General features: G+C 42.8%; 2 protein-coding genes across 2 annotated transcripts in view; one reads left to right on the top strand and one right to left on the bottom strand.

The window, feature by feature from the left end:
• Nucleotides 1–6406: 6406 nt before the first annotated feature.
• Nucleotides 6407–10480, bottom strand: COA4 (cytochrome c oxidase assembly factor 4 homolog). The gene is made up of 2 exons (XM_017653263.3): nucleotides 10341–10480; nucleotides 6407–7869 (listed from the first exon to the last, which is right to left on the bottom strand). Exon 2 carries the CDS (start codon nucleotides 7855–7857, stop codon nucleotides 7606–7608), a length of 252 nt encoding a protein of 83 aa, XP_017508752.1. The 5' UTR covers nucleotides 7858–7869; nucleotides 10341–10480; the 3' UTR covers nucleotides 6407–7605.
• Nucleotides 10481–10560: 80 nt separating this feature from the next.
• Nucleotides 10561–13220, top strand: part of PAAF1 (proteasomal ATPase associated factor 1) — a 41683-nt gene continuing 39023 nt past the window's right edge. Inside the window, exons 1-2 of the mRNA XM_037026241.2 lie at nucleotides 10561–10652; nucleotides 12136–12176. Coding sequence (XP_036882136.2) covers nucleotides 10606–10652; nucleotides 12136–12176 — 88 coding nt within the window. The 5' untranslated portion in view covers nucleotides 10561–10605. The remainder of the gene's footprint in view (nucleotides 10653–12135; nucleotides 12177–13220) is intronic.

Raw genomic sequence — 13220 nt, 5'->3', positions numbered from 1 at the left:
TACTCCATTTCTGGGGCTGATGGCACCTTTCTCTCCACTCCCCCAAGTGCCTCCTCTGCTACAGTGCCTCGCAACAATACCAGCTCAGTCTTCAGAAGGTCTCTTACCTTCAGCTCAATGCTTCGCAGCTGATGTTCTCGTGCCACCTCTGCCTGTGCTTCCCTCAGGAGTTCATCTTTTTTCCTTGATGGCCTCTTCCTCTTTCAGAGCACCTGGCAGTGCTGCCATCTCATCTCCAGTGGCATCTTGCTGCCAGCGCTCTCGTGCTGCCTCCTCCCGCATGAAGGCCATCTCCTTCCTCAGGGAATCCACAGAGGTTTGCAGCTCACGTTCTCATGCCGCCATTTCTTGGCTCTCCTCTGTAGACTTTTTTAAGACTGTGAGAAGCAGCCAACCCACAATCCCTGCTGCCTCCTGGGCACTCTGCTTCTCAAAGGATCTAGTTATTATACCAAGGGCCACCCCTACAGCCTCAGGTGTCACCTCCACTTGCCTCCAGTCCTGGGGTGGGGCCCAGTCCTCTAGGAGGCAAGCCACCTCAGACCACATACCCATTGGAGGACAATCCAATTCACAGGGGCAGCTCACTGGAGCACCCCTACCATAAGGGCAGCCTGTCTTTTTCCTTGGTCAACAGTGAACCCTGCTGACTTCCGCCAATTGTCTTGCCAATGGGTTTCAGCCCCGGGCAAGTTCGCTATGGATTCAGTGTGACCAAAGAAATCGACCACAAAACGTTCTTGGGATGAAAGTGTTATATTCAACTTTATTTCTAGGTGGCAGGTCAGTCACTAAAATCCTGTTCACTCAGAGCGAGTCTGCATGCAGCAAGCTGGTCTCTGCCTCCTGGCCCCTCTGTCTGCACAGACGTCGTCCTCTGGGCCCCTCTGCCGCACAGCTGTCCTGCACAGCCATCCTCTGGGCCTCTGTCCTTGGCACTGCCACCACTCCAGACTCTGCTCTGCTCTCCTGCAGCCTTGCAGCCCTGCCACTATGTCGTGCCCAGAGCACTGGGCAGAGCTCTTTTTATAGAGTCAACGGCCATGTATTGCCCACAGGTGTGCAGTGAGCTAGTCAACCATGGTCAGGTGAGAATCCTGACCACAGGAACTCTCATTTGTAAAGGAGTGCAGAGAGCATTAAGAGTCAGGAAAAAGAACTAATAAAACTTAGCTAAACCTTAACAGCAGACCATTCCGGAATAGTAAGAGATTCAATGTCTAAACTTAGAGAGAGACCAGATCAAAGGAAGAGAGAGCGAGAGGCCAGCCAAGGGCTATTTGAATCCTAGTTTACTAAATCCCCATGGTTTACAACCCTGATATCCACCCTGGCAGGGCCCTTGCTTATTTTTATACTGCTTCTCACTTTAGGTCCCTGTATCTTAAACTGGCTAATAGCCTTTGTTAGGGAAAGAGTGAGTGCTGTTCAGGTGCTAATGCTGAGACCGCAGTATCATTCACTCACACAGCAGGAAGAAACAAACATTCCATGATTGGAATGGTCAAAGGAAAGTGGGGAAATGTAGAATCTAAGCATTAGTAAGATTAGTAAATTAGCATAAGCATAGCCATCTTAGAAACCTAGAAACCATTTTCTGAGAGTGTGACTCAGAGGAAAAAAAAAAGCAAAAAAAAAAAACAAACCCTGGGCCTGGGTAAGGCCTTGAAGAACAAGTTAATCATGAGCACCGGGTGGTGGGCAGCTGTGACCCTTGGTCAGCTAACCTTGGTCAGTAAATCTTACATACCAAGCTTATCGTGCAGAACCTCCCTAACCATTGAGGAGTAGTCTTACCCTGCCCTTGCTTAACCCCAGGATATGTCTTGCAAGAATAATGTATAGTTATAGAAAATTGCTATGAGTTAAGTGCTTTGAAATTGCTATATAAACCCTTGGCTCTGAGTGCTCGGGGTCCTTGTTGAGACCCGCTGCATCGGGCTGACTTGGACCTCAGCTAGCTAGCTGAATAAAGACTTTGCTTGAATTTACATCTCTATGCCTGTGTAGTTTGTTCTCTGGGGAAGCCTCGGAAGCCTGGACCCTAACACATTTTATCCACACAAGTTGCCCACTTATCCTTGTTACCAATTTGTGGAAGAGGATGCAGGATACTATACATAGACAAGATACTAGATTAATACTGAAGGACCCTAGGACCCACCAGCCTAAGCCTTTCCCTCAGCAAGCATAGGTTAGGTCCCCGGGAAGGACAGTGCTTTACCCAAGGTCACAGGGCACCTGATTGGCAGAGCTGGAGCAGGATTCAGATCTCTTGATTCCCAGGCCATCCCTTTCCATTACATCACTGAGGGATGAGTCATGCTTATCTCTTATACAAGAGGCATGTGGTTCTGTCACCATGGAGCTCTTGTGTCACTGACCTAGTTGATGATTTATCCTCACTGCTCAAAGGGCTTGTGTTCCTGATGAGTCTGCCCTGAGACAAATGGAAATTGCCTATAATGCCTGAAGCTGCTAAGAGGGATGGGAAAAATTCTGACTGCTAGAACCTCAAAGTTACAAAGTGATTATGAGCTTCATTTGACCCTCTAGCGTGAGGTCTGGAGGGAAACAGAATTTCTTAGGACCACATGGCAATGAAATCAAATGGAAGGCAAGTCTCCTGGCTCTAGGTTGAAAACATCTTTCCTTCCCTCCCAGAGACAACATATTAGAAGAGGCAGGCAAGCCTGGGCTATTCCTAGTTTTGAGGCTTCAGCTGAGTTATTTTTACCTCATTAATAAACTCAAGTTTTCTGATTTGTAAAATGGGAATAATCCCTTTTTGGAGTTTGAGATGGAGATAATAGACTGGCAAGTGCTCAGTAAATGTTAGATTACTGTTCCTTCTAAACTTGCTCAGCATTCATTTTTAAAAGATTTTTTTTTAGTTGAGGTATAAATTATGTATAGTGAAACACACAGAACTTCTATGTATTTGGTCGGTTTTGAAAACCTACACTTCTATCAAGATAAAAAACATTTCCATCACCCTGAAAGTTTCCTTACATTCTTTCACAGTCATTCTTCCCAGAAGCAACCACTCATCTCACTTGCAGTGCCATTGATGAATGTTGCCATAGATTAGTTTGCCTATCAAGTACTATATTTAAATACACAGTATGTACCTGTGGGGAAAGCTGGGGTTCCTATGGCCAGTATTCTCACCTGAATCTAAACTACTTGATGATGTAAGTGGCCTGCTGCTAGGCTACTGCTTCCGCACCTGTAGGCAATAAGCTATTGTTGACTGAGTCACTATATAAAAAGCTCTGCCTAGTGCTCTGGGCAAAGGCAGAGACAAAGGAGGATTACAGACCTGCAGACTGTTGGATGCAGATGTAATTCCAGTGGTCGACTTATTGCCAGGAGAACAAGCAGGTAATAAACCCTTTCACCCCAAGAACGTTCCATTTCATTCTTTGATCTCACTGAATCCATAGTGAACTTACCCATGGCTGAAACCCATTGGCAAGGCAATACCCTTTTGTGTCTGACATTAGTCATGTATTCTGTTCTGTCCATGTTGCATATGTTAGTTCATACCTTTGACATTCTTTTAGTTTTGAATGCCTATTAGTGTTAACCTGTGCCTAGAACTGCCTGTGAAGACACAAGGGTCAGGCAGAAGAGATGGGTAGGGAATGTATTGGGGATCAGAGCAGCTGGGTTCTAGTTTTGGCTCCATCAATACATAACCTTGGTCTTGATTTTACAGATGAGTTAACTGCCCAGGAGGGAAAGGGACCTGTCCAGGGTAACCCAATTAGCCAGTCACAGCCAGAGATAGCTTCAGGTTATCAATTCCTGGTTCAGTGAATATTACTGAGACTTTTAGAAATGATTTTTTATGTAGATCAGCAACTTTCAAGGACTGAATGCCTGGGTCAAATGGGCAGTTTTCCTAGTTAAGGCCAGTGGATTCCTCAGCTTTGTGTTTTTGTCCTTTCCCTCTGGCTGAGAGTGACTTGTTCCACCACTATGGAACCCTGGAAATTGCCAGTTGCAGATTCTGACAGAGAATGTTTTAGTGGCAGAAAAAGAAACAAAATGTGGGCATTTTGGCCATTCAGACACTAGCAATACTGAGAGACCCCTCGTTCCTACTGTTTCTACAACATCAATTGTATTTGGGGAAGGAAAGCTCTGAGCGTGCAGTATGTCTGGAGCTAAACCTGCTGGAGAGGCACTGCAGACAGAGGTGGCCAGTGTGTCTGTGCTTGTCCAATGCACACTTTGATCTCTTTGGGCTGTTTTTATCTTCAAATGTCTGTCTCCCTGAAGATTATGAAATTATTCATTTAGTTCTTATAATCCCCCTGGAGTAACTCATTTTCAGTCATTTTGGGTTTAGGTAATCAGCTCACCGTTTAAACAGAATACCTAGGATGCCTAGGCTCTGAAGAATGAAAAGTCTGTTCAGAGGATAGATGCTAGAAAAGGAAAGAATCCCTCCCACTTCTGCTTGCTTTAAGTCCCTGCTGGAGCAGAGCAGGGAGCCCTAGCATTCAATATAGTGGGAAAATGGAATGTTTCAAACTGGACTTGCTCCAGTTCTCTTTGGATTTCTTGTCAGCAACCCAAGGACTTAGTCTGGCAACTCTACCTGAGGGAGGGAGAGTGGGAGGAGTATCTTATTACTCATCTAATAACACAATTACAGTGCACCTTTGTGCTGAGCACAGGCCAAGTCCTCAGCCAAAGTCCTTGCAGAGAAGAACCAAGTTAGGAGTCTGCCAAGGCCTAGCCAAGGGGTGCACCTGGCTGAGGTCTCTCCTCATTCCTGGCACTAAGCCTCCCTGCAGAGGTAGGTGTAGATTGTATATGGACAGGCGTGGAGCACCTTAAACTCCAGCTCTGTGGCTGTGGGCTCCAGAGCTGAATGACAAAAAATACACGCTAGTCTAGAATACTGTGCACAACCTGCGCTGGTTAATTTCCATTTTGTAAAACACTAAAAAAAAAGGTAAATTTATATAGTAAATGTGACTACTGTCACATGTGACTTACTGTGTGTTAAGCATCATACTAGGTACTGGATGCTTGTGAGAGAGCACAAAGCAAAGGCCATCATAGGCTTTAGAGTAATACCACTCGAGTCTGATCCCCAGCCTGACCTTTATTTCTTCCTCTGTAGAGTGGAGTTAATGGACTGTTACCAGAATTAAATAAGAAAATGTGGCTCAGGTCGGTGACTAGCCTACAATGATGATGATAGCCAACATTTAGTGAATGCAGTGTACCAGAGAGCTTCTAAGCTCTTTACCAATATTAACTCAGTTTCAAAAACTCTGGAAAGTCCACAATTACTAGTTTTGAGGACTATGAGGAAGGTATTGTAATTGCATTTTTACTGAAAACTAAAGATTCTGATATTAAAAAATTTGCCCCAAATCACATATCTAGTAAGAGGCATAGTGGCATTTTAAAGCAATATATCATGGGGATTGATAGCACACTCTAGAGCCAGAGAGCCTGTGTTAAATGCTCCATAAATATTAGTTATAATAGTTCAATAAATGCTGTTTTTAATTTTTAGGTATTTACATATTATCCCTCATTTAATGTGTAGTATGCCTATTAAATAGGAATTATCCCCCATTTACTTGCAGAAACAGGTTTGGGTGGCAAGAGAGAGCATTCTTTGCCCAGATTCTGTGGCCCATCAAGTTAGCTCCCTGTTAGAGCTGGAGTCCTGCAAAAGTTGCTCCTTCCACTTAGCTGCTTTGGAAACCACTGTTTCTTCTAAGGTCCTTCTGTGCTAGAATCTCTGCCCTCATGGCCTACTATTTCTATTTTAATTACACAAGTTAATACATAGAATACATTCTTGTATTCTAGACTTGAATATATAAGACTTGAATATATAAGCAAATAGTCCTTATTGGAATTTTACATCATGACCATTTATTCACTATTGGAAACAATGCTGCAATGTAGATAATAGTAAATACATCTTGTAAAAATATATTTAAGAGGACTCCTAAAGGAGGAATTGCTGTATAAATATTAAAAATATTTTAAAATTGCACAAAATTGCCCCACAAAAGCTTCACTAATTTATGGTCCCTTCAGTAGTGTGAATGCATCTATTCCTCTCCATGCCCAATACTGGACATTATAAACACTTAAAATTTTTGAGAATAGAATGACCTAATAATACTTTAACCTTGTTCACTTTCAGTTGGGCTGTTTGCCTTTTCTTACTGACTTCTAGGAACTTTTTGTTGGCGATGGTAATCCTTTCTATTCATGGTTATAGGTTAACATCTACTTTATCTTTGAAGGTTAAACTCAACTCCTTTGATTTTTGGTGACGAGCTTCAGTCCACATTGCTCCTCTGATGACCCACAGCACTGAACACACATGGCCCCACAGAGACTTATGTCTATAACCCAGGCATCCCCTTCTACTTGAAGGCTGAATTGAATTTTATTGCTTTAACAACTGGTTATTCCTCATACCTTCTCCCCAGATATCAATACAAAATAGTTTTAGGGCCTATTATACTTCAGATTTGTGATTATACATAGCTGCTCAAAAAATGTTACTGATAATGATGAAAGCATATAACCTGTTTCCTTTCAGCTTCTATGACAGGAATCATTTTCTCAAATCCCTTTCCATTCTCAAATGCTTAACAAGGCTAGGCAGAAAGTAATAGAATGGGTAATACAGTTCCATGTCAGAAAAATGAGCAGTGGTGGCAACTGTTATGACCTGGAGAGCACAGCTACCTAAAAGAAGTATCGTTATAAAGCTCCAGCAAATTGTCGTCAAGTAGGAACATAAGCTTCAGGTTGACAGCATCTTCATTTTTCAAAAGCTGAAAATATGATTTTATGTTAAATGTACTTTTTAAGGGTCAGACAATGTGTTTACTGGGTTGGGAGTGTTGAAGTCAGAACTGCATCTTTTAATTCAACATTTTGGCATTTAAGAAGCACTCAGTATGTTTTCTTCCTTCCATTAGCCTGAATGAAACATCCAGAACCAACAAAAGTAAAGGCACTTGTATCATTGTCAGGAATTAGTTAGTTGTCCTAGTGTTGTTTTATTTTTTTCTTCCAAACCAGACTAAGTAATCTGAAAGCAGGTTCATATTACTCATCGTATTGGTTTACAACATAGTGCCTGGCACAAGGGAAGATCTCAGCAAAACTTGCTATTGTTGAACCAATGCCTCAATAAATGAAGACCTGATTGGATAGCCAGTTGACCTTTATATTGTGAATTTGCTTTTAAAATTAAATGTCCATGTATTCAGCTCCATACTTGGCACACTGAGGCTGACCCAAGTTATAGGGTAGGAGAGCATCCTTTAGCCCCACTGTTTTACGTGGCAAATATTGACAATATTTAATATAGGTGGAACAAGATGGGTGAGGATATGTGGGAATCTTGCCATGAAAACATGAGCTCTGTATGGCAGTAATGTCTAAACCCACAGTTCCCTGCCTCTCAATCTAAGTCCCAAAGATTATCCCTGAGTTTTACATCTCCTGACCCACCCTTCCACTGTTGAGGACTTCTTCCCCTCATGATTTCTCTGAGTGCTAGTTTCTGCAGGGCTGTCCTCTGGGGATAGGTGGTGTGGGGTCTCAGCAGTGGGCATTGCCTTGCTCTTTCTTCCTCTTCAGCTCTTCCCGACGCCTTGCCTGCTGTTCACTCATGCAGTCCTTGAAGGCCTGCACCTGTGGCTGGCACTGTCGCCAGTCCTGGTGCTGGGCCATGCACTCCTGCACCGCATAGTGGGAAGCAGCACAGCCAGAGCGGATGATCAGCTGGTCCAGTGGGTCTTCTTCATCCTCCTTTCTCACCTGCTGGGCCCAGCTATGCCCTTGAGTTGACATCTTTGGGAATCTCTAGAACATCAACAAAGGTAAAGGTTAGAATAAGGATATGATTATGAGGTCCCTCTACTATAAGCAACATTAAGCAAACTGTACTGTTGTAGCCTATTTATGCATCTATCTCCGCTTGGGGGCTGTCAGCTCATGTCAGTACAGATACTGGGCCTGATTCACCTTGGTGCCCCCAGACTTAGGCCTGGCAGAGAACAGTCCTGCAAAAACGGTTTGAACTGAAAGGAATGATATAAAATATATGAAAATGCTTAGCACAACACTAAAGAAGTCGAATAAATTCTGCTAATAGAATTTGAATTAGGCGAATGGTCACCTTTTTGGAGATGTTCTCTCTGATCCACCCCAAAATAATTAATCTCTTTTCTTTTTTCCTGTTGGCTTTATTCTATGGCTGGAAAAGAACAGTTTAACACTTGGAAAAGTACCCAAATATGTATAGAGTTTGACACATAGAAGGAATGGAGTCAGTATGGTTATAGCATAGTGTGTGCAGGGGCCAGGCAAGAGATGAGTCTGTGAAGTAAGAGTGCTTATGTGAGGTCTATATGCCCAGAATGTCTTCTCAAGATCATCTGCTTCAGAGCACCCAGCAGAATGTAGCTTACAGAAGGAATATAAGAAAGGTTTGAAGACAAATGACCTCAGCCTCTGCATAAATTTTGCCATGATAGGCTCTATAGGAGTTAGGACTCCTTAGTGCCTTTCCTGTGTCTCTCATTCATTCAACAAATGATCATGACTACTTATCATGTATCAGATACCATACCAGACTTGAGGATACAAGAATGACCAACACAGATACAGTTCCTGCCTTAATGGAGTTTACTACCTAGACAAGTGAATAGGCAGTTTACTACACAGTGTATAGCTAGCTAAGACTGGGGAACACAGTGAAGGGATACCTACACTTCAGACATTGCAGGAAAAAGCAGGGAAGGCATCCTGGGGGAAGTGATTTCTAAACTGAGACTTTAAAGATGAATATGAGCTAGCCAGAGATGGGCAGAATATTTCTGGCCAATGGAAGAGCAGGGTGGGGGGCTGGGACAGAATTTGACACGAGAGAACCTGAAAATTTTGTATGACTGGAGAATAGAGTATGAGGAGAACAGGACAAAAATGAAATTGGCAAAGATGGGAAAGTATCTGATCATAGCAAGACCTTGTTAGCCATGTTAAGGAATTTAGAGAGAAATGGAGAATGCAAAAGAGAAGGATTTAAGCACTCCAGAGCACTAAGCAACATTCATTTGTTTTAGAAGCAGTACAATCTAAAAGGGAGAAATGGGCTTTAAAAACAGACTTGGATTGGAAACCTAGCTTTGTTACTTACTACTTTCTCCAAATTCTCGTTTCCTTGAGCAAATCACTTCACTATCTCCCTTGAAAAAATAATCTACCTCACAGGATTGTTGAAGACCAAATGCGATAATGCATTTGACAAATCAAAAACTCTAGAGACCAAGAGACCTCTGAATTAAAAAGGGTAATTGAGCCTTTACAGATGCTGGCCAGAAAACGGATGGAGCCCTGCAACAGGAAGTTTCTGCTACAGCAGCAGCAAGGCCAGTCAACAGAAACAACTTGTCCACCAGACTCAACAGGGGACACTTTTAAGAGGTCTCAAGGAAAGAAAGATCTTTAAATTTACATTGGCTATAAGAAGTGGGAGTCCAGGGATAGGCGGTTATTCCACAGAGAAGGGTCATGAATTGGTTGTTGATGATGGACAGGCACTCTTCACACTCAGGAAGGAGCAGGAGGGATGCAGTGGTTCTGGGGACGTTCTAGATAGTTGTTGAAAAGACTTCAGGGAGTTTCTGGTTACTGCCTATAGCTACTGACTACCTTGCCTCTCTCATCCCATTCTCTGGCCCTTGTGTCACTTAATTTTAGGACATTAAATTCCTTAACACTTGTAAGAAGCCGAGTATGTCCAAAGAGCTCAATAAATGATAGTTCTATTACTGTACGTGTCCTCTTCCTTACTACACTGTGAATGTTTTAAAGTCAAGGGGCACACCTCTTAGAGCAAGCATGGTGGAAACCGCCTTGGATCCTAAGCCAAGAAATCCGTGTTCGAATACTTCACCACGCCTTCCTCCTTAAATATTTAACTCGCAGAATAAATATAAAGATTAACATGACAATGAAAAGTGCCTGCGCTACAAAATTCAGTATATGCTACTGCACTTTGCCCACCACATTCCGGCTTCAGTGTCCCCAGGAGTAAGAAGACCCTTGCCCAGAGATCAAGGTAAGCTAAATGTGTCGTAGCTAGATCGTGGAGGTCCGCCTAGACTAGGAAGGCGTGGAAAGGATGGGAAAGCAAAGAAATTCAAACGTCCAAATCCTTTTAAGGATCCTCTCCCACCTAAAGGACACGACGCATGCGCGCGCTCGCACCCGCCGCACTCTCGCCGGGCCGCTACGCTCCACCGCACAAGGATGCGGCACGTGGTGCTCACCTAACAGGCAGGGCAGGAGGATCTGAAGGCGCACTGCTACACAGCGGCGCCCATCCTGAAAGCAGGTGGAATTCTTCCGATCATCCTGCCAGACACCAGCCTCTTTCGGGGGAGTGCGCACGCACGGAAGTGGGAGGATAGGGACCCACTGCGCATTTTCATTGGTGGTCTCCCTAGATCCCGCCTCTGACCTCACCGCAGCCCCTTTGGAAGATCCACTTCCGGTAGAGAGCGGAAGAGGCGGGCTGATGGAGGAGGGGTCAAGATGGCGGCACCTTTGAGGATTCAGAGCGACTGGGCCCAAGCCCTCAGGTGACTCCAGGCACAGAACAGGGACGGAGGAAGCGGGTAGCAGATGTTGTCTTTGTGTTTAAGAGAGAGGGCTGTGTCCAGTCCAGGATATCCATAGGGGTCACCTTATTAACGGTTTAGGAAAAGAAGTCCCAAACCCCATAATCATTGTCTTTCACTCTTAGAAGAGCTGTCCTGAGGCCAAGGGAACATAAATGCGCTGTGCGATCCTAGCGTCAGACTAAGATCAGCGAACTGGAAAAAGAGGGAAACTGGGCGGCAAGAACCCTCTTGGTCGAGGAATTAGAGTCATTTGGCGAATATTTATTGATTCTCAGGTGTTTGCCAAAGTCCTGGTGCTCAGCCACCACCATGTTGTCTTGGAGTTTATGATGGAATCTTTATATCCTCTTCGGCCCCCAGGCTCTATGCTCGGTGAAATTCAAATGTGTATTCTTAATTTAAAGAGTGGTACCTGCCTTCAAGAAGCTTACAGCTTAATTGCAAATGCACAGCAAATAACGAATTTAACGTTTATTGTTCATATACTGCCCAAGTTATTCTAGTCACCACAATGAGTACAGCAATGGCATGAATGGCAACTTATTACTAATAAGGGTATTTCAAATTGAAAACAGTGGCGAAGATGAATAAAACACAGCTTTGCGCGTTTAAGAAACTTACACCTTGCTAGGTGGGCCAAAATACACATTAATTACATTAGCACAGAATGTGTGGTATGTAATAAAGGAAGAACACTGACATTTATTAAGGACCATCAGGTGTCTGTGAATAAAGAATGCAGGATCAGAATCAGAGAAAGTAACTTGCCCAAGGTCTTGCAGCTAGTAAGTGTTAGAGAGTTGCTGTTACCGTAGATTTTTCTATCTAAAAGCCTAGGTCCTTTCCACTATACTCTAAAAATGTTAGGTTGATGAGATAAGGATTTATTGGGTAGGTGCTTTCTGAAACATGTAAAGACAGAGTGAGGTGTAGAACACAGACATTGTGTACTAGTCCCAGGTTTCAATACCTGCATCATAGCTGGGTGACCTTGGCCAAGATACTTCTCTCTGAGCTTTAGATTTTTTGTCTTTATCATGAGGATAATAAAAGGTATCTTGTTAAGTTGTGAGGATTAATGATACTATTATGCATGATGCCCAGCACAGGGCCTGGTTAAAATAATCCCAGTACATATCTAAGTATAAAATATTCTTGATTTTTCAAAACTGTGTAGCTCTAAATGAATAGTGGACTCCCTATTGATGAACTATTTCAGCTTTCATTTAACCGACAGACATCTATGCATTTAACAATTCACAAATATTTCTTCAATAAATAGAATTTGTCTTAGAATAACCTACATCTGGATAAGATGTTAGACTAAGTCATGTCTAAGTACTATGACCAAAGTGGAAATTACACGATCTTTCTCCCTTACACTAGTGGCATCCTTTTTAGCACTGTGTGAACCTAATTAGGCTTTTGTCTCTCTTCATAGGAAGGATGAAGGGGAGGCCTGGCTGAGCTGTCACCCCCCAGGTAATGTGCATAAAGCTGTATGCCTTCTCTTTAGAAAAAAGGGAATTACTGCCCCTAGAAGAGAGCTCCCTACTTTCTCCTGGCCCATACTCCTTGCACAATGCTGTAGTCTTCAAATGCTCTTCGCCAGTCTGTACTGTACTGATGTCATTCCAGTCCTTCCATTCCGGTAGAAAGCCTTTAGATTGGTTTTCAGTTTGGAAGCCACAGACTTATTCATGGAGACATTTGTGATGCATCTTGATCAGTCCCTTAGCCATATATTGTATTCTAAACAATTTCGTAGCTTCATTTTGACTTTCCTTATGATGATTACTAGATCTGCAGCTCCATCGCTGACCTCTTGAAGTTCAAGCAGAGATTGAAGAGTTGCCTGCTAGACATTTCTACTTGAAGCTCTTGCTGTTATCTTGATTTTATCAAATTCAAAACCAAGTTGAGCACTTCTCTTGTTAAATAGGTTCTTTCTTGATTTTCTAATTAAGTTACCATCATTTTAGGCATTAGACTGAAAAACCTAGTCACTTCACCCTGCCGTTTTCAGATAACTCCCAAGTCCTATTAGTTTTTCCTTTGAATGGCACTTGTGGGTTATTTCCATCTGTTCATTTGCAGTTAGTGTATCATTCAAAATAAGATTTTTTTGATTTGTGAGAAAGTTTAATTTTACTGATTATTTTTCATTTTCAGATACTTGATATATTTTTATAATATAGTTTATTTCTATAAGAAACAGAGTTTTAAATAGTCTGCTTTTGAGGAAATTGGTGCTGCATAGAAGAGAGGATGGGAGCTAAAAGTTCTCATAGCCAAGGGTTTTGTTTTATTTTTAAAGATGGGAACTAATTGGAGAGCAATTAAAATACAGGTTATAGGTAGAGGAGAGAAGTACTAACTGAAAAACCAGTGTCTTGGCTGAGAGAGAAGTATGTTCAGTTAAGTCTAAAAGACTAAGATGAAAGAAGGTGAGGGTTGGTGCTGGTACAGATAAGTGCATAGCCGTGGACATGGGACGTTGAGTGTCTGATAGCCTCAGTTTTTGTG

Source organism: Manis javanica, chromosome 11 (assembly GCF_040802235.1).
Source record: "Manis javanica isolate MJ-LG chromosome 11, MJ_LKY, whole genome shotgun sequence".
Taxonomy (NCBI): domain Eukaryota; kingdom Metazoa; phylum Chordata; class Mammalia; order Pholidota; family Manidae; genus Manis; species Manis javanica.
The sequence above is the reverse complement of the archived record's forward strand: the minus strand, read 5'-3'. Positions and strand labels throughout refer to the sequence as shown.

Excerpts from the sequence above, each read along its gene's own strand:
- COA4 (XM_017653263.3), bottom strand. The coding sequence starts at position 7,857 with ATGTCAACTCAAGGGCATAGCTGGGCCCAGCAGGTGAGAAAGGAGGAT.